We start from the raw sequence: 24742 nt of genomic DNA, 5'->3' as shown, positions 1-24742 counted from the left end.
GCAGAGCTGCCATGGCACTGGGGTTGGCGAGTCAGGTGGTAGCCGCTGCCCATACTGCCCGCCCAGCCAGGCACAGTGTAGGGGTGCTGTCGGACTCAGTGGGGGTGGGAGAAGGGTGCAGGGGTCAGAGGTTCTCATCTCTGTCCTGCCTACAGCAGTTCCAAGAGAATGGAAGGGAATGAGAATGACACAGACCAGGCTTTGACTGACTGATCCCAGGAAAAGGACGCGTGGTCAGTCTTCTAGAACTGTGGCTGTTTGTACCTGCTAGGCAGGACTACTTCTGTTTCTGTTTAAGTAGCTTTAAAAAGGAGGACAAGAAAGTCATTCTGCTTCAGGCACTTAGCTAAGTGTTTTTGTCCTTTCTCATCACACATGTGGTCTATGAATATATTTTTGTTGTTTTAAAAAAGTTCTGTGGATGCCACCCACGTCTCCTCTGCCCTGCCACCTTCCTCACGTGTCCCGCATCCTCCCAGGCAGCAGTGGGTACCTGCCCTCAGGCTCTGCGGCTGTTCACTGTGTGTCGCTCCTCCTTTGTCAGGGAGTACAAGGACAATGCCTTGCTGGCTCAGCTAATCCAGGACAAGCTGGATGCCTACAAAGCAGATGACCCAACCATGGGGGAGGTGAGTCCAGGCCCAATGTCCCTGTGTGTATGCCCGTCCCAAGCATAGCAAGCTGAGTGCCACGTCCCTTCGTGACAGCTTCTGATGCAATGCAGGAGGTTCGGGTGGGATCCAGGTGGGGTCCATGTACCTTGGGATGCAGCTATTTGGCAACTCTTGGCCGGTTCCCTATGTGTATCCTGGGAGATCTTCTGTGCAACAGTGCCAAATCCAGAGAATTGACATTGAAGCATCATGCAGGCCTCATTCCGATGTCCTTAGCATTTCCGTGTGCTCTGTCAGTAGTCTGGGACAGCTGTGTTGAGCGCAGATCCATGCAACCACTGCTATAGTCCATCACTGCCCAAGACTTCATAGGGACGTCCCTCATGGCAGGCCTGCCCCCAGGGGGCTGCTTCCCCCTCTGCCCGTGGCTGCCCATGACTGCCTGTGGCTGGAGCTGTCCTCCATGAGCTCACTGCAGACCCCAGCCACAGCATCAGATCTGCTCCCCAGGGCTCCCACAGGGTTCATCAGTGGCACCACCCAGTGCTGTGTGAGCAGACTCACGCTCAGGGGTCTCCTCGTGCTGCCCCTTCCGTGGGCACGAGGGGCTTTGCTGCTTTGAGAAGCAGCATCGCTGTCGCTGGGCAGCTGGTGAAGCACCTCCCCTCTCCCCCTTGCAGGGTCCAGACAAGGCGCGCTCTCAGCTCCTGATCCTGGACCGCGGCTTTGATCCCAGCTCCCCCGTGCTCCATGAACTCACTTTCCAGGCAATGAGTTATGATCTGCTGCCTATTGAGAATGATGTATACAAGTGAGTACGACTCTACAGATCTCAGAGGGGCCACCACGCTGCAGACTAACTCCCATGGGGCGCTGGTTCAAGTCCTCGCTGCTCTACTTCCAATCCACATTCATATCCCTGGGGAAAAAACCAGATGTGTTGATAGTTTTATGAATAAGCCTGTCATTGTTTTTGAGATTTATTTATTTTGTTTTAAGTCAAAATCTCTGAGACACAGGAAGAGAAAAAGAGGTGTCCCTGCTGTTTCACTCCTTGAGTGACTACAACAGCCAGGATAGAGCCAGATGGAAGCCAGGAATTCCATCTGGGTCTCACCCATGGGGGGCTGAGACCTAACCCCTGGGACCAAATGAGTTGAACTGACAGTACAGGATGCTGGAGTTGCAGGGGCAGCTTTCCCTACTGTGCCACTCACCGGCCCCGGTCTATAAACTTTGCTTCCAAACTCGGATGGCAGGAATGTTTCCAAATTTCCAAGCAGGACCTTTAAATCTGTAGTTCTTAGGACACCTGAAGCCACGGTAGCCTGCTGTGTATGTTTGCCTATTCAGAAATGAAGCCTTGTTAAACACCATTTTCTCTGAAACATTTTTCAAGCTTTTTGATTACTATATAATACTTGGAAATGTATTAAGGTACAGTGTGATATTTCTACACATGTATAATAAACTGTTGAAACTGATTCATTATAGATCCTGAAATAGGATGGTTATAAAATTTACGAACAAGAGTCTCCTTCTGCACGTCCTGCGTAGTGGAGCCGTTTTGTTTCGTCAAGGAAACATTTTTCTAGGAGCAGGAATTTGACCTAGTGGTTAAAGACATCTGCATCCCACATCTGAATTTCTGATGTAATTCCTAGCCCCAGCTTGCTGCTGATTGTGGACCCTAGGAGGCAGTCGGGGTGCGGGGTATCTGACAGACACATGGGAGACCCAGTTTGAATTAGCAGTTTCTGGCTTTGATCCTGGCCCAACCCCGCTTGTTGGAAACATCTGGGGAATGAACCAGCAGATGGGAGGTCTCCCTCTCTCACTCTCTCTCGTTGTAAGTAAATGCAATTAAAAACAAGCACATTTTTTAGCAGTTCTGAGAAACTCAGTTTGTAAAAACTGATTATTTTTTATATGAAAACAGTCTATATCACTTTTATGCCATTTTTTTAGAAAATAGTTACTTATGCCTATGCAATTGTGCCATAAAATTAAAAATAAAATAGAAAAAAGAAGAAGAAAATAGTTACTTTTTTCAGAAGACAGAGAGATGCTCTTTCTGCTGATTCACTCCCCAAAAAGCCACAGCCATCAGCTCTAGGCCGGGCAGAAATCAGGAGCCTGGAACTCCATCCTGGTCTCCCACATTGGTAGCAAGGGCCCAAGTGCAGGAGCCAGCCTCTCCTGTCTACCCAGGTGTATTAGCAGGGAGCTGAGTGGGAAGCAGAATAGCTGGGACTTGAACTTGTTTTGATATGTCAGTGTTGCAAGGAGCAGCTTAGCCCTCTGTGCTACAACATGCCCCCTTCATGTCATTTTCTTTTATAACATTAATCGTAATGATACAGTGACTTCAAAATAAAGGTTCTAAAAATATGAGCAAATGTCCACTCTTCTCACTCAGAGCTCCCTGTAATCTCGCTCCCTCCAGCCATTCCTGACCTCATCTATGAGGATACGCTGAGGGTCAGCCGTGTGCCCCTACCTCAGGCTGTTCAGTCTGCACAGGCTGCGGAGGGAGGGGGAGCAGTGTCTCCAAGTCCTCTCATAAAACTTTGACTCTTTCCTTTAACTCCATGCCTCATCCTTGGGGACTCAGGCAGAGAGAGCTCCTGTCCACCAGCCCTCCAGGTCTTGAAACAGAATCTCCAGTAGGTGGAGTAAGGCCCTGAGTGTCTCCAGCCCAAGGAACCAGAGCCGGACCTACCTAGGGGGGCCTGAGGGCTGAGCCTCTGGCAGCCAAGGCTTGGGAGTAACAGATTGGTAAAGCCGGTGGAGACAGTGCACTCCACTTGAGTCTGTCCCCTCCCCAGGTATGAGACGAGTGGCATCGGAGAGGCGCGGGTGAAGGAGGTGCTGCTGGATGAGGATGACGACCTGTGGATTGCACTGCGCCACAAGCACATCGCCGAAGTGTCCCAGTAAGACCCCTCAGCCTGCTCCCTCCCCCTGCGGGGACGTGGGCCACGGCAGGGAAACCGCCCGTGGGGAGGCTGTGTCCTTGGTAGAGTCTCCAGGATGGTGGCCAGTATCAGCAAAGTTCTCTATTAATTGAACTACCCCATGTTCACAGAAAGTCCATTCGGTAGGAGGATTGCCTGTTGGGTTCTCAGAAAGAATTCACAGCTCTCTGAATAAAAGCTGTATAAACGTGAAACACTTAAGGCCCATTCATCGCCTGGCCGTGGAGATGCCAGTTAGGATGGCCCTGCTGCAGCTGCTGCCCCAGCTTCCTGCTCCTGCCTGCCCTGGGAGGCAGCGCTGATGGCTGAAAGCGTTGACTGCCTGCCACCCACGTCGGAAACCTAGACTGGGTTTCAACCTTTGGCCTGGCCCAGCCCTGGCTGCTGCAGACATCTGCATATAAATTTAAAATCAACAGCCAGAGGATTCTGTAGTCATAGTAATCAAATAGTTCATCTATTAAAAGATCCAAGCTGTGCTGTGTACAGCTGGACGGCTTTATGTAGCTGTCCGCAGCCTGCCCGGTTGACTCACCTATAGGATCTGAGCCAAGAGCTGATGTCTGCTTCACGAACTGCACCTTACCTCGTCTCCAGCATTAAACCTGATCCTAAGACCTCAGACCGCAGCTGGCAGCTAATTCTGCCCATTCAGACATGTTCTGCTACCCTGTGTGACCAGGTCCTCAAGGAAGCCTTGGCAAGAAAGCAGTACCATCCTGATGTCGTGGTGCCATTTAGAGGCCTGGTCTCTGGACTGTGTTAACCACACGTAACCTTAAACTACCTCAGCCCACACTTGCAGGAATTACATCTGTTTATGAATCAAACATCTGCCCAGCTGTACTGACATATGGATTTTTACAAATACATATTTACTTTTCAAACATGAGCTGCACATGTTCAAACATACGTTAGACAAGAACAGGATAAAATCAACACAACACGAAATCTTCATGCTCTCTTTGCCCACGGGGTCCATCAGTGTGGCCCCCCATTCTGGAGACCACCAGCTGAGCCATGCGTCAGAAAACGATGGCTGTGCTCACCTGGAAAATTGCTTTAAAGGTGTCATCACTGCCACTCCCCCTGCAAAGGAAGTGTCGTGCGAGGCCCCAGCCCCCAGGGAGGGCCCTTGGTGTCGCTGGGCGGCTGAGCTCCTCCTTCTGTCTTGCAGGGAAGTGACCCGGTCTCTGAAAGATTTTTCTTCTAGCAAGAGAATGAACACTGGTGAGAAGGTAAGTGCAGGCCAGTGTCTCTGCGCCCTGCTAACCTGCGAGCAGGCTCAGCCGGCGGCGTAGTGAGGTCATAGGCCGCTCTTCCTTGAATGCAGTTTTGAATCCTCGCTTTGGCATTCAGGACTCTGAAGTGGAGCTCCCATCTTTAGACATTCTTGCTTCTCCGAGGGTTACTGTTTTGGATCACGACTCATTTTTGAGCCGGAAGAACCCTGAGACCTGTTTTAAGCTTGTACCAGAATTAGAATTCAGAACCCGACTTAGCAGGGCCTCCTTTCATCCCTGACCTTGTCACTGACCACTCAGCATCAGGCCCACCCACAGACAGGCCTTCCTGGGCCTGGGGCAGCATTTTCGGCTTCTTGCCCAGGTGTTCTAGCAGGAAACTGGATCAGAAGCAGAGCAGCCAGGATTCAAACTGTGCTTGTAAGCGCTGCCAACGTTGCTGGTAGCAGCTTAACTCAGTGTCACAACATGGTTCCAGAAATTTACTTTTTGTTGCTGTGTAGTAGTCATTTAGTGATTTGTTGTTGTTGTTGGATAAGAGTGTAGGTTAGATGATCACAGGAAGACAGCACACGCAGCTGACTTGTCAGGCCGCAGCTTCCAGCCTTCTGTAACCTTCTGGCCTCCTGCCATCTAGAGCTGCTCTGTGCCTATGATAGGCAGACTCAGCACTGAGGCCGCCAGAGCCAGGCAGGGGGCAGCAAGAGTCATGTTCTAGGCCATGAGCTCAGTTCCCCAGCTGGAAGATCATAGTACTGAGGTGGATGGATTTTTTTTTTTTTGAGATAGAGTCCTAGAATTCTAAACACATGTGACCTAGCATTTTATCGATGCATGTTGACCAGCAGAGCACGTCCCCAGGACGGCCTTGTCCGGACCTTGGGGTGACACTGTAATTTCATTTCCCCACAGACCACCATGCGGGACCTGTCACAGATGCTGAAGAAGATGCCCCAGTACCAGAAGGAACTGAGCAAGGTCTGGTGACGAGCGCATGGCAGCGGGGGCCGCCAGCTCGCTGCTTCTGCCGAGTCGTGGGAGCTCCCCACCCCCACTCTGTAGTCCTCTCTCGAGTTCTTACTAGGAAAGAAAAACCGTGACAGTCTGGCCTAGGCAGCTACTTTCCCCTCACTTCCTTTCTTCCACCCACTCACCATCCTATCTCACATCCTATCCCCCTGCTGTTGGGGCTCGGGGTGTGGCGGGTGATTTGGGGGCTCACTGCAGAGCCACCGGGATCAGAGCACTACCATGGGCTTCTCCAGAGCCAGTGGGCTGGGAGAAAGGCCCAAAAGGGGCGCTGGTGTCATGTCCTGCTCCTCACGTGGCTCCCCTCCCCACCACTGCTTTGTGAGACAAAGCACCGAGCCCAGCCCACCCTAGCAAAGTCTTTCTCCTTCCTCTGGGTTCTTTGAGATTGTGCTGTGGCCTTTCCTCCTGAGACGGGCAGCTTGCTCCTTTGGCATGCATGTGTGCCTGCTTGCACACGTGCGGTCACTTCCCTGGCCCATGGACTGCTCAGCGCCCTGGCACGGTATTGCGTGTCTAGTGTGTACTCATGGGTGTTGTGTGAGTCAGTGAGTAATTCCTTGATCACCGCTTCTGTTGCACTTGCCCCTAGTATTCGACCCACCTGCACCTGGCCGAGGACTGCATGAAGCATTACCAAGGCACCGTGGACAAGCTCTGCCGAGTGGAGCAGGTAGGGCTCTCACCTTGCCCCGCTGCAGCTGGCCATCTGCCGAGCCCATCCACCTGTCACCTTTGTCTTAACGTGAGCTTAGCTTCTTGATTTTCGTCTGTTTGAAAGACCAGCAGATACAGAGACACCTTCCATCTGCTGGTTCATTCCCCAGATGCCTCCTGTGTCACTGTAGCTGGGCTGGGCTGAAACTACCAGCCCAGAACTGCATCCAGATTGCCCACGTGAGCCCTGGCATGCACACTCGTCTGCTGCCTCCAGGGATACTGGGAAGTGGAGATGCTGGGCCACAAATTGGCACTCAAATGTGGGCATTCCAAGTGTAACATTCTCTGCCAAACCACCCACCATCCCTCTACCTGCAGTCACATTCTAACATTTGACCTTGACCGTTCTGCCCAGTCACATCCTGTGTGGCTCCACTTGGGTGTGAAAAAACAAGATGGATGTGAACGCTGCCCAGGCAGGGTTGTGCACACCTGACCTTTGCCAAGTCTCTGGCAGCCCAGGGGTGATTAGAGAGGGCTGTGAGAAGTTCTGAGCTCCTGCCGATGGGACTGGCAGAATTGTGGGTCCTGAGTGTGTTCTCCAGCTGTGGCCAAAGCAGCTGTGCAGATTCAGGGGTCCTGGGCAAGGTAGGACCTGGCAGGTCACACACTGTCCCCGAGCCTGGGTCCCACTCAGCACCGGAAGCTGGAAGTTCAGGATTGACGTTCTGTCCCTGATGTGTGCACCCTCTGTTTTATTTCTCTCACTGCTTTTGTGCATTGCCAGTTCATTTTTCAGTGATGTTCTCTGGAATCTCTCTTCCTGGCCCTCCGTCTTTAAAGTCTGATGACATACTAACGTGTGAGTCAGCGTCCTTTACAAAAAAAGAAAAGATGCATTTACTTGTTTGGAAAGCAGAGAGTTACACACAAAGAAAAGGAAAAACAGAGAGAGAAAAATCAGTCCATTGCTTCACTCCCCAATGGCCAGAGATGACCCAGTCTGAAACCAAGAACTGGAGTTTCTTTCCTTTTCTTTTTATTTTAAAGATTCATTTCTTTTTATTGGAAAGCCAGACATAAAAAGAAGAGGAGAGACAGAGAGGAAGATCTTCTATCCACTGATTCACTCACTAAGTGGCCTCAACGGTCAGAGCTGAGCTGATCAGAAGCCAGGAGCCCAGATCCTCTTCCGGGTCTCCCACGCAGGTGCAGGTTCCCAAAGCTTTGGACTGTCCTCAACTGGTTTCCCAGGCCACAAGCAGGGAGCTGGATGAAAAGCAGGGCTGCTGGGACACGAACTGGCACCCATACGGGATCCTGGTGTGTGCCAGACAAGGGCCTTTGCCACTAAGCTACCATGCTAGATCCTGGAGTGTCTTTCAGGTCTCTCACGTGAGTGTAGGTGCCTAAGGATTTGATCATCCTCCACTGCTTTTCATTAGCAGGGAGCTGGATCAGAAGTGGAGCACCCAGGACTGGAACAGCTTCCCATGTGGGATACCAGTGCTATAGGCAGTAATTGAAGCCCAGGAATACTTAAGGCTAAATTATCAGGGCTGTTTGTGTCAGGGGAAGCAGCGGGGAATGAATCTAGCTGCACAAAGGCACTTTTAAGATGCTGGAGCTTTTCGTGGGAGCAAAGTGGGTCCCCTCCGCGTGGCCTTGTACCTCCAGGGGACTATTAGTCTGGGTCTACCTGAGGAGTGGGCACAGGTGCACAGACACACACCTGCAGGGAGTAGCCTGCCTGCACCCAGGTGGCAGCTCCCTGGGGTTTCGGGCTGGAGAATCTCTGTCCTCAGTGATGTCGCAGGAAGTGGAGCTGCCAGTGCCCATGCCAACCACCCTGTGCCGTGAGAGACATGAAACGGCGTCCCCGCTGTCAAGCATGAGTTTTATTAGAACCACTGTTGCCCGAAGTGGGCCCAACAGGTATGTGTTCTCTGCAGGACCTGGCGATGGGGACAGATGCCGAGGGAGAAAAGATTAAGGACCCCATGAGAGCCATCGTGCCCATCCTGCTGGATGCCAACGTCAGCACCTATGACAAAATCCGTATCATCCTCCTCTACATCTTCCTGAAGAATGGTAGTGTGAGGGGGGGAGAGGAAGGGAGGCTGGGAAATGGGAGAGGGTGGGAGAGGGGCAGATGAGACAACTGAGAGGAAGGCTAGTGGAGAAGCTGTCTAAGAGATGTGAGGGGTTGGAAGATAAGGCTCCCAGGGCAGACTGGAGCCTATAAGCATGATGAAGCCCATGGAAGGTGCTGGGCCAGGGCCGAGAACGGGTCGCCCATGGGCTTCTTGGCCAGTCCACTACAGCTCCCCTTTACTAAGTATTTTTAGCTTTACCACATTTTTAAAAAGAACTGGAGCCCTTGTTTTATCCTCACAGTCAATTTGACACAGTACACACAGTGGATTACATCCACTGACTGTGAGGGAGAAGCGAAGTGGCCAGCTCTGCTTACACAGCAGCTATGGCCTGGGGTGGGTGTAGTGACCAGGTGACTCCCGTACACAGGCATCACAGAGGAGAACCTGAACAAGCTGATCCAGCATGCCCAGATCCCCCCAGAGGACAGCGAGATCATCACCAACATGGCGCACCTGGGCGTGCCCATTGTCACCGACGTAAGGCTGGCTTTGTGGGTGGGGAGGGTGGGCTACGTGCACTACCTGCTCCTGCATTAATGGGCCAGCACACATGCGCACAACTCAACACTGAGGAAGAAAGGGCAGCGGAAATCAGGGGGTCCAGGCACACATCGGGGTGTGTTAGGAACCTAGATGTCCCCTTTGCAGTGTCACAGTCATACTGAGCTGCTCCTCTAAAGCAAAGTAAGACAGGGGTCACCTCAGTTGCAGCCGTCCCAGCTGAGGTCGGTCTGGCTTTGGACATCTCAGTCAGCACTCCCCCTACAGCCCCCGGGACCTATTGGAGCAGGTGGGTTGACCACCCCCGAGCCTGCTGCATGGACCTTCTTCAGGACCAAGTTAGGACAGCAGACCACACAACGTACTCTGCTGCGAGCCATGGGCTGCTGTCCATGGGCAGGGCATGGCGCACAGCGTCAGCTGCACGTGGACTCCCCCTGCCACCTGCTGTAGGCCTGTAACTGGTGTGTTCACCAGGGCTGTGGTCACTGGGGGATTCAAGGTGGTGGCCACGAGGAGTCACTCTGCCTGTGCTGTGGAAAGGAAATCAACCAGCAAGCTATCACTAAAGTAGTATTTTCCCCTGTCGCAGCCAGCCAGCTACTCGGTTTGGTTTGGTTTGGTTTGGTTTGGTTTGGTTTGGTTTGGTTTGGTTTTAAAAGAGAACTGTATTGCTTTTCTCGCTGTTTTTCATGATTTGAATCAAGTCTGCCCCAGGTTCCTAAATGGAGGGGCGGTTCTGGGATGTGTCAGAAGCCACCGTCCCTGCTCCCCTTTTACTCTAGCCACTCGCCAACCTGGGCCAAGGTCCTCGTGAGAATCCCCGGAGGCAGCAGCAGGGGCCCAGGTGGCCCTGAGCAGAGTCTTACCTTGTGTGTGTTTGCACACAGTCGACGCTGCGTCGCAGGAGCAAGCCAGAGCGGAAGGAGCGCATCAGTGAGCAGACCTACCAGCTCTCGCGATGGACCCCGATTATTAAAGACATCATGGAGGTCAGTGGGGACGGGCTGAGGCAAGGGCAGCCAGGCCCAGGGCTCATCCCTGGGCACCCAGGTGCCTCTGGTGGTGGGGACACCTGTGGGTTCTTCCCCTGAGGGTTTTTTCGTCAGGATGTGTGGCGGCATAGCACAGAGCACACCCAGACTGGACATGGCAGGTCCTCTGTCGCACCTGTCTCACCACCCACCCCATGGAGGCTCCTCTGAGTCCTGATGTACGTGTGTGTGGCTCAGCAACTAGGGTTGTCTTTCCATCCCTGTCCCCTTGGCTGCCACAGAGCCTCACACATGTGAGGATGCGTCAGATGGCGGGTGTGGCAGTGCCCTATGGTGTCCTCCTTTCTCACAAAGGGAGGGAACTTGACACGGAGTCCTTCACTGCAAGAGCTTTGGGATTGGGCTCAGGCTGTGTCCGAGTGCCATGCTAGGCAAGTGGCTAGAACTGCAGTCCAGGAGCGGAGGGACTAGCCCAGGTGTTCCTGTCGAACCAGCATTTTACATATGTGGAATAACTAGCTTCCCTTTTTAAAACCCATGAATCAATAGGATGGCTGGGCATGAAGCAACTAGAGACAAGTTGCATTTCTTTTTATTTCTTAGAAAGTATGGGTTATACAGAGGAAGAAACAGAGGGTGGAGAGATCTTCCATCTGCTGGCTCACTCCCCCAGATGGCCCCACTGGCAAAAAGCTGGTGCTTTTCCTAGTTCTCCCACATAGATGATAGGGGTGCAGACACTTGGGCCATCACCTTCTGTTTTCCCAGGTGTATCAGCAGGACTGGAGCAGCTGGGTCTCCAGCTGGCACCCATAGGGGATGCCAGCATCACAGGTAGCAGCTTTATGCAGCCCCAATTGCATTGTGTGGCTTGGTGCCACAGACAAAGCCAGTCTCCCTGTCTCATTCCTGCTTTTGATCTCTCCACCTCCTCCCCATCCCCTAAAGAAACACAGCTGTTAGGAGGCGTGTGGCTCTCCTAGCAGTGGGAGGAGAGGCAGAATTCCCACACCAGATAATTAGACCCCTGGGAAATGGAGGGGCGAGGCATGCTGGTGGGAGGCACTCTCTGCCTGTGCCTGCTGCCCTCTGGTTGGCAGATGCCAGGGGTTTGGGAGGATTGGGGACCACTTAGGACTTCACCTAGATGATAGAAGAGAATGAGCTGGAAAAGATGCTCTTCAGTGTAAAAGAGCAGTTGCACCGACTTCTGAAGTGCAGCAGCGAGGTATGAAACATGCCAGGGTGAGCGCGGTGTGAGCCTGTGGCCGCGCACACAGGCAGGGGGGCTCCTGTGACTGCTGCAAACCGGGCCATGCCTTTTGCCCACCTCTTCCCTTGCCTGGGTTCCTGGGAACCCCTGTCCAACAGCTGGCTCATCTGTCTTGCGTCTCTTTCTAGGACACCATCGAGGACAAACTTGATACCAAGCACTACCCTTACATCTCCACTCGCTCCTCGGCCTCCTTCAGCACCACTGCTGTCAGGTAGACGGAGACCCCCGCAGGCAGGGGCTGCAGCCCAAGGATGGGCACAGTGTTCAGTGCCCGCATGAGACCGGCCCCCTCTCTTCCTCCAGGAGCTTCCCAGCCTTATGGTGCCATCATTCCCTGGCTCCGTGGTGGCTCCCAGCCTCCCATGGCCTCCCCTCAGCCTGACCCCCACGGCCTGGAGCTCTGCCCTCCCTGGTAGCCCAGTTCAGACTGGCTGCTCTGTCTCCACTTCTGCACCCTGCTGGGTGGTAGCCTGGAGGTGGGCAAGGCCTCCGTGGGAATACAGAGCAGGCTGGTGCTACCCACCTGCTCAGAGGATCACAGTGCCAGTCTCAGCTCAGACCTCAGACCCTGTCCCCACTGCCAGCTGCCAGCAGTGTCCAGACAGTGACCTAAACAAGCAGTGCCTGTGCATCCCTAGAAGGCGATGACAGGCCCACAGTCCAGGCACCCAGAGTGCCCCTCCTGCTGGCAGCCTACCTACTTTTTTTTTTAAAGATTTATTTATTGGAAAGTCAGATATACAGAGAGGAGGAGAGACAGAGAGGAAGATCTTCCGTCCGATGATTCACTCCCCAAGTGAGAGCAACGGCCGATGCTATGCCGATCCAAAGCCAGGATCCAGGAGCTTCTTCTAGGTATCCCACACGGATGCAGGGTCCCAAAGCTTTGGGCCGTCCTTGACTGCTTTCCCAGGCCACAAGCAGGGAGCTGGATGGGAAGTGGAGCTGCCGGGATTAAAGCGGCGCTCATATGGGATCCCGGTGTGTTCAAGGCGAGGACTTTAGCCGCTAGGCCACGCCGCCAGGCCCAGCCTACCTACTTATAAACCGCCTGGCAACCAGCACTCAGGAGACACCAGTGTGTCTGTTCTGGGCACGGTCGGGCAGTGGGAACATGGGAGCAAACCAGCTAGCTCTAAGTGTGGACAGACGTACTTGATCAAACGATCTCTGCCTTCCATCTCTCCCTCTCTTTGCAGTGCCCGCTATGGACACTGGCACAAGAACAAGGCCCCAGGGGAGTACCGCAGTGGCCCCCGCCTCATTATTTTCATCCTTGGGGGTGTGAGCCTGAATGAGATGCGCTGTGCTTACGAGGTGACTCAAGCCAATGGGAAGTGGGAGGTGCTGATAGGTGAGTAAGGGCGTGTCTTCCGGGGCAAAGGGCTCCCTCTCCGCACCCGGACTCCATTCCACGCTTCCGTGTTGCAGCCCGTCAGAGCCTCTTTGTCCCGGAGAACCAGCTGTAGCCGACAGAGGCCGAGGGCCAGGGGGGGTGCCTCCCTCGCGCCTGCCCTGCCTGGTTCTCTGGCTGAGAGATGGCCTTATGAAGTGGAAGGGCCCAAAGACAGAGTCCAGCAGAACCCTTCCCCAACCACCAGCCAAACGTGCCCGTTGCCGTTTGCAAGTGGGGGGTTCCCTCAAGCAGGTGACTCAGCCTATGCAGGCAACCACATCCCCACTGGACAAAATGGAGTTGTCAGCTAAGAGCCTGTAGACCAGGCCCACAATGAGACCAGCCAGTTTCCAGGCCCAGGGCTTCCTGGCAGCAGAGACTCAGTGACAGGAAGTCATTGCTCCGGGTCTCTTCCTGTCGGCTGGGATGGATGGGCAGTGTGTGGCAGCCTTACTGCTGGACTCTGTTTAGGGTTCCCCCAACTGTTTCACCTTTTCCGGCAGAGAGTAAGCAGCTCATAGGAACGGTGAAGGCAGCCAGAGATTGCCTGCCCCACAGGCCTGGGAGGAAGCAGGAGCTGGGAGAGGGCCCCCTCCTCCTCGTACCTGCCTTGTCCCAGCTTGCCCTTAGCACGGGTAGAGGGCACCTGCCCCAGGGTCCATCCAGACACTGACTAGCAGGAGGACCCCAGCTGCACTGCCCTCCAGGTATCAGGCCAGGGTGCTTGGTCTCTTTTTGGAAGGAGTTGTGGGCCGCACCCCTACCCAAGGCCTAAGGCTGCCCTCCTGAACTGCCACAGGGCTGGCCCCTCTGACCTCGTGCCCCATTGGCCCACTACCTGTCCTAGTTCCTCACTCAGTGGCTGTCTCTATGAGACTTATCAGTTTATAACCCTGATCTAGGGGGAACAAATCGAGGGCCCCCAGAAGCCACCCAGATAGGCGAGCTCTGTGCAGCAGTCCAGGTCACTGCTTGTGGGTTACCAAGCTGGCCTTGGGGTTGTCCGCTGCCTTTCCAGACCCATGAGCCACTGGAGAGACCATGCCCACCCCAGTTCCCCCCACTGCCCTCCCTGTAGGTTGCCTCTTCCCTTTCATCATGTAGGCCCCTCCGTGGCCAAACTCTCCGTCCCCAGCTTGCATTTGTGTCGCATGTGTGCGCCGAGGCCCTCTGAGCTCAAACACAGCTTTCCTGGACAGAAACTGGCAGGGCAGTCAGGCTCTGGGGAGGGGAGTGTCCTCTCCCTGCCCACTGCAGATCTGCTCCAAGGCCACCCGTCAGGAGCTGGAACGCACAGGCTCACAGAGGGGCCTGGCGCAGCTGACGTCCACTGTGTGGCTTCCCCTGCTTCGTGCATGCCAGCCGCTTCCCTGCCTGTGTGTGCGTGTGCGCGAGTGTGTGTGTCTGTCGCTTTCTCGTGCCCCATCAGCTGCACACACCGTAGGCCTGAGTTGGCATGCGCCTGCCCCGTGCCTGTGCTCAGGCAGTCAGCTGGCCTCTGTTCTCCCACAGGTTCTACTCACATTCTCACTCCCACCAAATTTCTCACGGACCTGAGACACCCCGACTTCAGGGAGTCCTCTAGGGTATCTTTTGAGGATCAGGCTCCAACAATGGAGTGAGAGCCAAAGAAACAAAGTAAAAGCAGCTTATTCCAGAAAGGAAACTCTTCCCGCTCCGAAGGGTTTTCTTTGGTTATTCGTCACTTTTTCTTTCTTTCTTTCTTTTCTTTTTGAGTTCACGATTTATTTGATTTTCTTTAACAAGAAAATGCTTGCAGTTCTTAATACCGATTGAAAATGTGTCCAATGCCACCTTCCTAGCCCTACCCTGAACTCTGCCTTATTCCACCCCGGGCTCCAACGTGCCAGCTCACTCCTGCCCTGGGCTGCATGCCACTCAGTCAGCTGCCAGGCCCGGTCCTCAGAGAGGAATGCTGGGACATAGTGCTGGCCCATGGTGAATGGGTGGGCATCCGCAGTGAATACAGAGTGTCCTGGCTGGGATCTGGGCCAGGAGCTTCAGGTGACACGGTCAGGGAAGGCCATGTCCAAGAAGGCAGCTTTCTGGGGAAGGTACCCAGACGCCTGGTTGGGGGCAGGGGAGGCTTGGTGACAAGACCCCAGTAGTCAGGTGAGTGAGTACAAGGAACAGCTCCTCCGGATGAGTGGCCGCAAGCCGCCAGGTCCCTGTAGAGTGGTCAGCCTGTGCTGGAGGCAGCAGGTGGCAGGGGTTTGCTCTCCAGCTGCCACCTTTCTTGTCATTCTCCTGCGGGTCCCTGCAGCAGTGAAGGAGGCTCAACCCCCAACATCCCAAAAGCTTTTGAGAAGGTCAGAAGCCCTAGGAAAAATCGCTTCCTCACACCCCATGTGTTCTGTGTGCTGCCAGAAGCATCTTCCCTTCTGCCAGACATGGGGCCTGACCCTGTGGTCCATCCACTCACCATCCACACTACTCTTGGGAACCTTCCTCCCTCTTGCCCTCCACGCCGGGAGCCCCCTGGGAGACCTTTAAACGGCCGAAGCCACCGACACGCTGGTTCTGTGACACAGCTGCTTGCTGTGTCCCAGGCTGGGAGTGCTGTGAGCCATGGACATAGAGCACATCCCTACCCCCAGGCCTGGCTGACCCGTGGCCCCAGCAGCCACCTGTGAGCCGAGCAGAGACCATCACTCTGGCCCTGCTCCTCAGGGAGCACCTGCGTGACTGCACCCCCCAACACTACCTCCGGCCACAACACACAAGTACAGGGAGGCAGGGTCGCCAGTTCTGGGGTTCCCTGTAGCTCTGACAGCCTCCATGACTCTCTTGGTGCCTCAGACGGCACCTGTGGGCTCTGATGAACCCCTGGGGGACAGCCCCTCGGAAGCCTGCTTATTATCTTCTTTAAAGAAAAAAAAAAAGTGACAGAGCTCTTCCATTTGCTGGTTCACTTCCCAGAGGGCTGCAATAGCCACCAAAGCCAGGAGCTAGGAACTCCATCCACAGCTCCCATGGGGATGTCAGGGGTCCAGACGCTTGGGTCTCTAATGTTAACAAGGTTAGGAGCAGAGCAGCCAGGACTCAATGCAGCACTTCAGCGTAGGATGCTGGCACCACAGGCAGCAGCTTAATCCACCACACCATAACACCAGTCCTAAAAGGAAGATACAAGAATGGCTTTCAAGTCCACGCCAAATTTTTCATAATGCAGTTTTTTTATGACTTTTTAAAAAAAGTTTATGTATTTATGTGAAAGGCAGAATGATGGAAAGAGACAGAGAAAAAGAACTTTCATCCACTGGTTCACTTCCCAAATAGCAACATTAGCCAGAAGAGGACCAGGACAAAGCCACGAGCCAGGAACTCCTTTGGGGTCTCCTACATGGATGACAGGGACCTAGGAACGAAGGCAGTCATCCGCTGCTTTCCCAGGCACATCCACAGGAGCTTGAGTTTGCACTCTGACATGGGATGCCAGCAGCAGCTCAGCTCGGTATGCCACAGCCACAGCCGCACCGCCTGAATGCTCTGATGACTCCTCGTATGCATGCATTTTTTACCAAAGTAAACCTGTCTTGCTGTCTGTTCTCCGTTGAGCTTCCTGTAGTACCCTCATAGTTTAAGACTTTGTTTTCTAAGATTTATTTATTGTTTTATTTGGAAGGTAGATTTAGAGAAGCAGAAATAGAGAATGTTTCCCATCTACTGGTTCACTCCCCAAATGGCCAAGTGGCCAGAGTTGAGCTGATCAGGAGCCAGGAGCTTCCTCCAGGTCTCTCATGCAGGTGCAGGGTCCGTAGGTACTAGGCTTTCCCAGGCCGCAGCAGGAGCTGGATGGAATTGATGGGAAATGGAGCAGCTGCAACATGAACTGGTGCCTAAATGGAATGCCAGCACCACAGGGAGGAGGATTAGCCTGTTGAATTGCCATGATGACCCGTTTTAAGACTCTTAGAAGGACAGATATCAGTGGGTTACTTATAAGACTTCAGAGTTACAGACCAAATCCCAAAGAGCCTGTGCTCTGGGCAGCGCTAGTGGGACGGCCTGGCCTGGAGCCCCGCTGCAGACTCTTCCCTGTGTGTCATTCCTGATCAGTGCAGAGCGGGGCTCAGCCACGGGCAGAGCAGGGAATGCGGATGGAATCCGCTGTGCAGCCTTGAGTCGCACAGTATTCTGCCAAGGCTGCTGGGTCCTCATTGCTTTAGCCAGCAGCAGGGGACCTTGCCAGAGTCCCGGCTAACCAGCCCTGGCAGCCTTCCAATTTGGTTGGGAATGTCCCTGTGGCAGTCAGGGGCAAATGGCAGCACCGAGAGGCATCAGGAGGTTACACATGCCTTTGAGGTTATACATGCCATTTGCCTTTTATATGGAATGCTCTGCTGCTTTCTGGAGTAGGATCAGCGAAGTTTCATTTCTCAGCAGGACACAGCAACATTTGAATCCAGAGCTGATGGCACTCAGCCACTCTGCAAGTGTCCTATATGTGTGCAAACACATCCCAGGAGGCCCCAGGGCACCAGAATTAGGAGACCAGAGCCCTGACCACAAGCCCGGCTGTATCCTCTGCCCACCCTGAGCAAGTCCCCATATTCTGGTCTTCGTGCCTCCCACCTTGGGACAAGCAGGGCAGGTGGATTGTAGCCCTCCACCCTGTTCTCCAGTCGTGACCAGGGACAGCAGGTGGGCAGGAAGCAGATAACAGCTGGAGAGCCCCGGTGTGGACCCACTCCACCTCCTCTCAGTCCCGAATCCACATGTGAGTGACGTGGGGCCAGCTGTTGGTCAGCGCTTGGGACCCAGTCTGCCACCTGTTGCTCAGGACTCCTCTGCAGGATTGGCAAGCTGGGCAGTGGGGGCTGCTTCCCGCCCCTACCTAGGAAGGCCTGGATTGACTCCTGCCGCCATCCCACCAGCACAGGCTGCCTGCCCCTGGCCCCACAGCAGTGCCACCAGCCCCCATCTGGCTGGCGCAAGTCCTCAGCCAGCGAGGCCTGCTTGGAGTGTGGAGGCCCTTGCCCTCCTGTGCCCAGCAGACCTGGAGCCTCTCCTGTAGGGCTAGCAGGAAGGTTGCTATGAGCATGCTTCAGGGGAAAGACAAATCCATAGGGACAGACCCACAAAACCAGCATGGCAGCTGCCCCAGGGCAAGTGAGCGGTGGGGCACCAGGGTCGGGCAGGCATCATGCTAGGCACCTCCAGGAGTTGCCCGAGGACTGGCTCATCTTGGAGCAGAGACTGGATGCTGGGGCTTCAACTGAAGAAAGCCAGGGTGCTCCCCCCACCCATGGAGAGGGTATTACAGTTCTCTGCTGGGCTGGACTGACCAGGAAAGACCCAAGCCAGCTGCGTAAGGAGTGATCAGAGGCCCTTGCCCCTGGTGGAGGAACATTGCCCCAGAAGCCAGCCACAGCCTTCTCTGGCCTGCCCTTGTGCAGGCAGCCTGGCCTTCAGAGAGTTCTGTCCCCACCCTTGCTTGGGTCTCCAAGGAGGCACATTTTCAAGCTGGCTCTTTTTGTTCGGTTCTACCCTCTCCCACCAGGATCTTTCTTTGACACCCACCACTGCATGCGTGCAGGCCTCATGCTCCAAAGCTACGCATCACCATTCTTTTCAAGTCCATGTCCGAACCACACGATCCATGCATCTTGTTTACTGCACTTTAATTAGATCTCTCTCCCCTTGCAAGAAAAAAAATAGCCTCCATTTATTTTTATGTTCTATATTTTGTGTTTATTTTTGCAGTAGAATTCTATTTAATTCCATTAGCTTAAATTTTTGCAAGCATTTCTAATCTCTTAGAATGTGCGGTCTCTGCAAGGTAAGGCCTCAGGTCCCTGCCCTTCCCCGTCATGCCTGAGGTCCCCCCAACCCCCCCCCACCAGGGCATCGCGGATCCCGGGGCTTGGCCCTTCGACTTACCCCCTACTGGGCACACAAGTTGCCTACCAACCTGACCCCTGTGCAGCCACCTTGGCAGCCAGCAGTGGGCCCCGCGGGAGCACTCCCAGACGTGGAGGCCCCAGACTCTCCCGTCCCTAGCCCCCTGACCCCCTCCACTGGGCCCCGACCCGGGTGGGGCGTGAGGAGCAGGGAGAGGAGAATCTGTATCCTGAAGTTACTCATGGCGTTCTCCCCCCACCCCAGGATCCACGCACATCCTCACCCCACAGAAGCTGCTGGACACCCTGAAGAAGCTGAACAAAACAGATGAAGAAATTAGCAGTTAAAAAAAAAAATACCCAGCCACCCCTCACAACAAGACCCCCTCCCACAATGCCCTGCGTCCCCCCTGCGGCGCCAACCGCATCGGTTACTTTGCTGAACCCCACGCCCGTCCGTTGCCTCCTCGCTTTCTGCACGCCCTGGCCGGCCCCGTGGCCGCTGCGTTCTTGTGTTTAATGACGCCCTCTCCTTGTTTGAGACAAAAGAAATTATGCATTGTGGTTTTTTGGGTTTTGTTTTTGTTGTTTTAAAAAGAGTATCCTACCTATGTGTCCTCTACAAGGACAAGTTCACGTGCAAGCCGTGCGCTGCAGAGTCCTCGGAGCTGCTGGGAATGAGTGGACGCCTGCCCCCCTCCACCTCCCTGCCATGGTCTGTGACCCTATGACCTTGTACATAACCCGACCTGACACGTGCAGATTGAGTATGGAAAGGGAGCAGCTTGCGTGTTCTTGCAAACTCGTATTTGGTTATGCCCATGTTCACTGAGCCTCCTGGAGCTGTCTGTGTTCTCAGAGTCTTCTCACTGAGGAGGCATCTGTGACCTTCCCTCTGGTGCCCACCCTGCTCCTGATGGGCCAGGAGGTGGCCCTCTGGGCTTTCCCCTGCAGCTTGGGGGCCCCCAGTGGTTCTGCTGAGGGTGGAGGCTGGGGCAGCTGTACAAAGCCAGGATGGGTTCCAGCTGGCATCCTGTCCCCACCCCCAGCTTATGTCCACCAGGTGTGGTCCTAAGGGCATCCTGCTGCAGTCCAAGTCGTGGTGCCCAGACAAGCTGAAAGCAAACTCGCACCAGGGACCTTGGTCTCCCCCAGAGAAGAAGCACCTGGCCTCATGCCATCAACCCAGAGCCCTTCCTTCCTCCCCCTGCATCCCCTCACTCCTTTCCATAGAAGCATCAGCGTGGGGAGATGAGAGCAGGTGGGTGCTGAGGCTGCGGTCAGAGAGCCCTTTGCTGGGGGAAAGGGCTCTTGGCCTGAAAGTAGCCATTGGATTGGTCCAGGCCCTGTACCTACTCAGCAAGCAGCTGTGACAGCATCCGCCGTGTCAGATGTTCTGTAGTGCTTTGATCCTTTGCAATGTGGGGTTGTGGTCATTATGCTTGTGAGAGAAAACGATCAGTTTGTTCCCTGTGTATACACGTAGCTCCCAAGTGAGACTTCAAGAAGCAGCAAGCTGCTGGAGGGCTGACTCGTCACCCTCGGGACTCCTCTCCGCTCCCCCAGAGCCAGCACGCGCAGTGTTTGGCTGCTGATGTGCAATAGAATGACAGTAGAAGTCACAAAAAAAACGTCCCCAGCCCTGCCCCCAGCAGCTCCTCAGCCCCGTGGACTGTGTATATTCCCGTCTCGTGATGTCGTTGCCACGTGGTGTGTGTGCCAGTGCGGCACAGCCTGCCCCCAACTGCCTCAGAACGTGCCCTGTCTGCCCGTCGGTGCATCCCCGCCACTGCCATGTGCGCTGCTAGGATCAGTTTCCAGGCCCGTCCCCTGCTGCCCCAGAACCCTCCTCTTCCAGGCCAGCACCATAGGTGCTCGCGTTGGCTCGTCTCCTACCATCACTGCTGGCCTCGGCCGTGCGATGCTCTTGCTTCAGGACCTCGTCAGTCGAACGTGTCAGTTTTCCTTTCCTCTGTTGTTTATATATAAAATAATTTATCAAAAGGATATTTTAAAAAAAAGAAAAAGCTGGTCTGTCTTGAAACTCGTTGACCTTGGGATTATCACCAGGTTCTCCGTGTTTGGAAGTACTGAAGCACAAACATGCATCATCTCTGTACCCCTCTGTACTCAATAAAGAAATCAGCGCCCACGTACGGTGTCCGGGGTGTCTCGGGGTGGGGGTGCGTGGTCTGCTGCAGGGGAGCCTGCCCCCGCCCTGCTCAGGCATGGTGTCTGAGGTGTGGGCTCCAGCAACCTGGCATGAGGGCAACAGCTGTCGCCCCTGGGGGACCCCTGAAGCTTGCCTAGGGCCTCTGGTGGCCACAGGGCCTTACAGGTGCAGTGGCTCTTCTGTCATCGTGTTGCCTCCTAGCCACACACCCCTGTGCTTCCAGCACTCCAAGCTGTCCATAGATGCTACCTGCTGGTCCATGTGACAGTCCAATAGAGGCCTGTGTCACTGAGATGCCATGTCGTTTGTCTTTCTGTAGTTGACTTCCAAGTTCATTTATGTCGTAGCAGCCTGCGTCAGAAGTGCCTGAAGCCGAGTGATGGGCCTGTGTGTGCGTGCCCATTCTGCCTTCCCTGCCAGGTCCCCTCGCGAATGGGCAGCTGGCTGGTGTGGATGCTGCTGCTCCAAATGAGGGTGCACAAACATTTTTTCAAATCCGTTCTTCTAGCTCTCTTGGGTGTTTCCCCAGAATTTTTTAAAAAAGATTTATTTATTTTTATTGGAAAGGCAGATATACAGAGAGGAGGAGAGACAGAGAGGAAGATCTTCCAACCTATGGTTCACTCTCCAAGCGGCTGCAGCAGCTGGAGCCGAGCCAATCCAAAGCCAGGAGCTCTTCCTGGCCTCCCATGCGGGTGCAGGGTCCCAAGGCTTTGGGCAGTCCTCAACTGCTTTCCCAGGTCACAAGCAGGGAGCTGGATGGGAAGCAGGGCTGCTGGGATTAGAACCGGCGCCCATATGGGATCCCGGTGCATTCAAGGTGAGGACTTTAATCTCTGTGCTATCACACTGGGCCCAACAAGTTTGTTTTTTAATTTTGTTTAAAAAAAAATTGAGATGGAAATCATGCTTGTATCGCCTGGTTCCTTCCTAAACACCCACAGTGGGAGCCCAGAGCCAGAAATTCAAGCGAGACCTGAGGGAGCCTGTGCCAGTTCCAAGCCAGGACCTGGCAGCATCTGCCTGCAGGCTGCTGGGACGGTGGGACTGCTTCGTGACGAGATGGTTCCTCCCTTGTCCTGGCTAACAGCAAGCCACTCTGGCTGTCCCAGAGCCCTTCCACCTGTTGCCTGTTGCCAACCACATAAGCTGGGCCCCCCAGAAGCAGCTCCCAGAGAATCTCTAAGTCCGTAAATGGCTGCTGTCCCAAGCCACTAAAGTTCAGAGCAGTTGCCTGAAGCAGCAAAGGAAACTAGCACAAAGGTTTAATTTGCAGCCGCTCCCTGGATGGGGTTCTCGCGTCCACCCTCCCTGTCCAGCGTCGGCGGGGGCAGAACACCAGCCAGCCTCCCTGTCTAGATTCCACATCTTCCACATCTAGGGGTGTAAGCCACTGTGGTTGGAAAATCCACTTTAATGCTATCTGTCCTGAACATGTGCAGACTTCTGCCATTCCCTAGCATGGCAGTGTGAGAACTATTAAATGTCACCAGTAATCTAAAGATGATTACTTTTAAAAACATTTATTTTATTGAAGGCAGAGACCATGTTCTCATCCACTGGTTCACTCCCCCACCTCCCATCCCCATTTCCGGCAACAGCCAAGTCAGTGGATTCCGAAAACTCCATTAGTAAGAGGGTTCTGCTGAGGGTGGGGGTCTGCAGGGACCCCAGGATCCCCTTAACCCACATGGCATGGGGTGCATAGCCCTGTAGCTCGGCCCCACACCAATGCTGGAGATGGTTGGCCAACAGCCTCAAAGCAAGGTGGCAGCACTGCCCTCCCCTGGCCTGGGAGCCTGGCTGGCAGGGATGGACAAAGGTGAGGCTATTGGAGTAAGACAGCTGCTGATTGGCTGGTTCTCCCAGGGCAGACTGCTGTAGTGGTGAGTCCTTCATTCTGGATTTAGAACTAGTTTAGGTAGTCACCTGTTACCACGGCAACAGAACTGTGGGCCTCCAGGATTTTTTATTTTTAATCTTATCTCCTGATTCCTGCCAGACAGGCTTGGATTTCACCTGGCTTCCCAGTTTGACCACGCGTCACTATCAGCACAATGGGCCTCCATAGGGATTGCAGTGTGGGCAGGCAGCTCATCTGTGTGGAGCTCTCAGGGCTGAGCGCACAGAGAAAAAGCTAAGGAGAGGGAGAGGCTGGTGCAGGTAGTTAAACTGCCATCAGCAAAGCTAACATCCCATTTGGGCACAGGTTAGTCCCGGATCCAGCTCCCTGCTGCTGCACAGGGGTAAAAGCGGAAGCAGCTCAGGGCTCAGACCCCTGCACCCACAGGGGAGACCACATGGAGCTCCAGGCCCTGGGGACAGCCTCTCCCAGGCCCAGCTGTCAGGCTGTCATGACCACTGGGAGCAAGGGGGGGTCAATCAGCAGCTGGAGGACCTGTCTCTTCCTCTCTGGAGCCCACATTCCTGTAGCTGATCCAGTGACCATCACGTGGCCCCTCCCCGGTAGGACACAGTCTCCTGTCCGGGCTTTGTCAACCTGGAGGTGCCTCCTCCTCCCTGTCCCGTCTCTTCTGAGGGTAACATCACCCCCTTCCAGCCCTGCACTTCCAGCATGGAGCTTGGCTCCCATAGCCCCGGGCCCCGGAAGAGAGCAGGAAAGCATTGGAGAAGCAGCAGAGACCAGCATCTGACAGCTTTTTGGCCCCAGAATGGGGAGCGCTGGGGAGACTCCCCAGTCAAACCGTGGAAGTGCTCCCCCTCCCACCTGCAGCCTCCCCAGAAGTCCAGCTGGTCACTCTGTGACTGCAGCCACTCGCTAGCCTCGCCCTCGCCACCCATCCCCCACCTCCCTCTGCTGAGGCTGCGTGGACTTGGGCCGTCTGTGCTTAGGGGAAGCTGCTCTCTCTTACTGGTCCAAAACCTCAGAGCTTCACCCTGAAGAAAGGGGGCAAGAAAGAGTTCACTGGCCTGGCGCAGTAACATAGTGGCTCAAGTCCTCGCCATGCACACACCAGCATCCCATATGGTAACTGGTTCGTATCCTGGATGCTCCAGTTCCCATCCAGCTCCCTGCCTGTGGCCCAGGAAAGAAGTCGAGGATGGTTTCCCCATGGGAGACACGGAGGAAGTGCCTGACTCCTGGCTTCAAATCGGCTTAGCTCCAGCCATCGTGGCCACTTGGGAAGTGGACCAGAGGATAGAAGATCTTTCTCTCTGTTTCTCCTTCTCTATACCTGCCTTTCCAATAAAAATAAATAAAGAAATAATTGTAAAAAGGTGGGGATTGACTGGGGAGGCAGAAAGACAGTTAAGGGGACCACAGGGGAGCTATGGTGACCACAGCAGGTGTTGTGGGAGGGGCAGCATGGTGCAGGTCCTGGGGCCCAGGGTGCATCCTGGCCTCTCCAGTTCTGTAGTTCTAGGTAGGGTGCAGGGAAGGGACTCAGACACCCCTATAGAACTCCACACTGCCTTCTTGGGGCACATATCTGCCCTCCCAGGATGACCCCTGCATGCGGGGAACAGATACCCTGAGCAAGCCAGGGAAGCATGGGTTCCAGAGGCAGCCCCCCTACCCAGCCCCACCACACAAGCAGCTGAAGCTCGCTGGCTGGCCGCACCACTGGCCACACCAGCCGTCACTTACTAAGTGCAGGCATGCTACGTTCTGGCCTGAGGTCCTGCACCATGCGCTTTCCTCCAAGCATGACTTGTCATCGCTTTTCACAGTTCAGACACACCAGGCCACACAGGACATAACAGCCCTCAGATTGCAGCCCCCTGTAAGTGACCACTGCCTGCAGTGAACAACCCCTACAGGTGTTTTTGACACCTTGGGTCGGGGGCTCCTTATCCACTCTCTCCCCCAAAGACCATGCCATTTAGGCCT

General features: G+C 54.6%; 1 protein-coding gene across 4 annotated transcripts in view; it reads left to right on the top strand.

Moving 5' to 3' along the window:
- STXBP1 (syntaxin binding protein 1) overlaps positions 1-19286 on the top strand; it is a 55065-nt gene extending 35779 nt beyond the window's left edge. The window contains exons 8-19 of one of the 4 annotated variants that reach the window (XM_041004508.1): positions 545-629; positions 1295-1425; positions 3443-3550; positions 4770-4830; positions 5749-5814; positions 6458-6538; positions 8478-8616; positions 9052-9161; positions 10076-10177; positions 11582-11667; positions 12656-12810; positions 18982-19286. In XM_041004508.1, coding sequence (XP_040860442.1) covers positions 545-629; positions 1295-1425; positions 3443-3550; positions 4770-4830; positions 5749-5814; positions 6458-6538; positions 8478-8616; positions 9052-9161; positions 10076-10177; positions 11582-11667; positions 12656-12810; positions 18982-19064 — 1207 coding nt within the window. In that variant the 3' untranslated portion in view covers positions 19065-19286. Of the gene's footprint in view, positions 1-544; positions 630-1294; positions 1426-3442; positions 3551-4769; positions 4831-5748; positions 5815-6457; positions 6539-8477; positions 8617-9051; positions 9162-10075; positions 10178-11581; positions 11668-12655; positions 12811-14364; positions 14492-18981 lie in introns of those variants that run through there. The other 3 variants (XM_041004509.1, XM_041004507.1, XM_041004510.1) reach the window with 3 other exon arrangements.
- The last annotated feature ends 5456 nt before the right edge of the window (positions 19287-24742 follow it).

This window comes from Ochotona curzoniae, unplaced genomic scaffold (genome assembly GCF_017591425.1).
Source record: "Ochotona curzoniae isolate NIBS_2020 unplaced genomic scaffold, NIBS_Ocur_1.0 scaffold_3208, whole genome shotgun sequence".
In the NCBI taxonomy this organism is placed as follows: domain Eukaryota; kingdom Metazoa; phylum Chordata; class Mammalia; order Lagomorpha; family Ochotonidae; genus Ochotona; species Ochotona curzoniae.
This window is presented reverse-complemented; position numbering and strand designations above follow the sequence as displayed.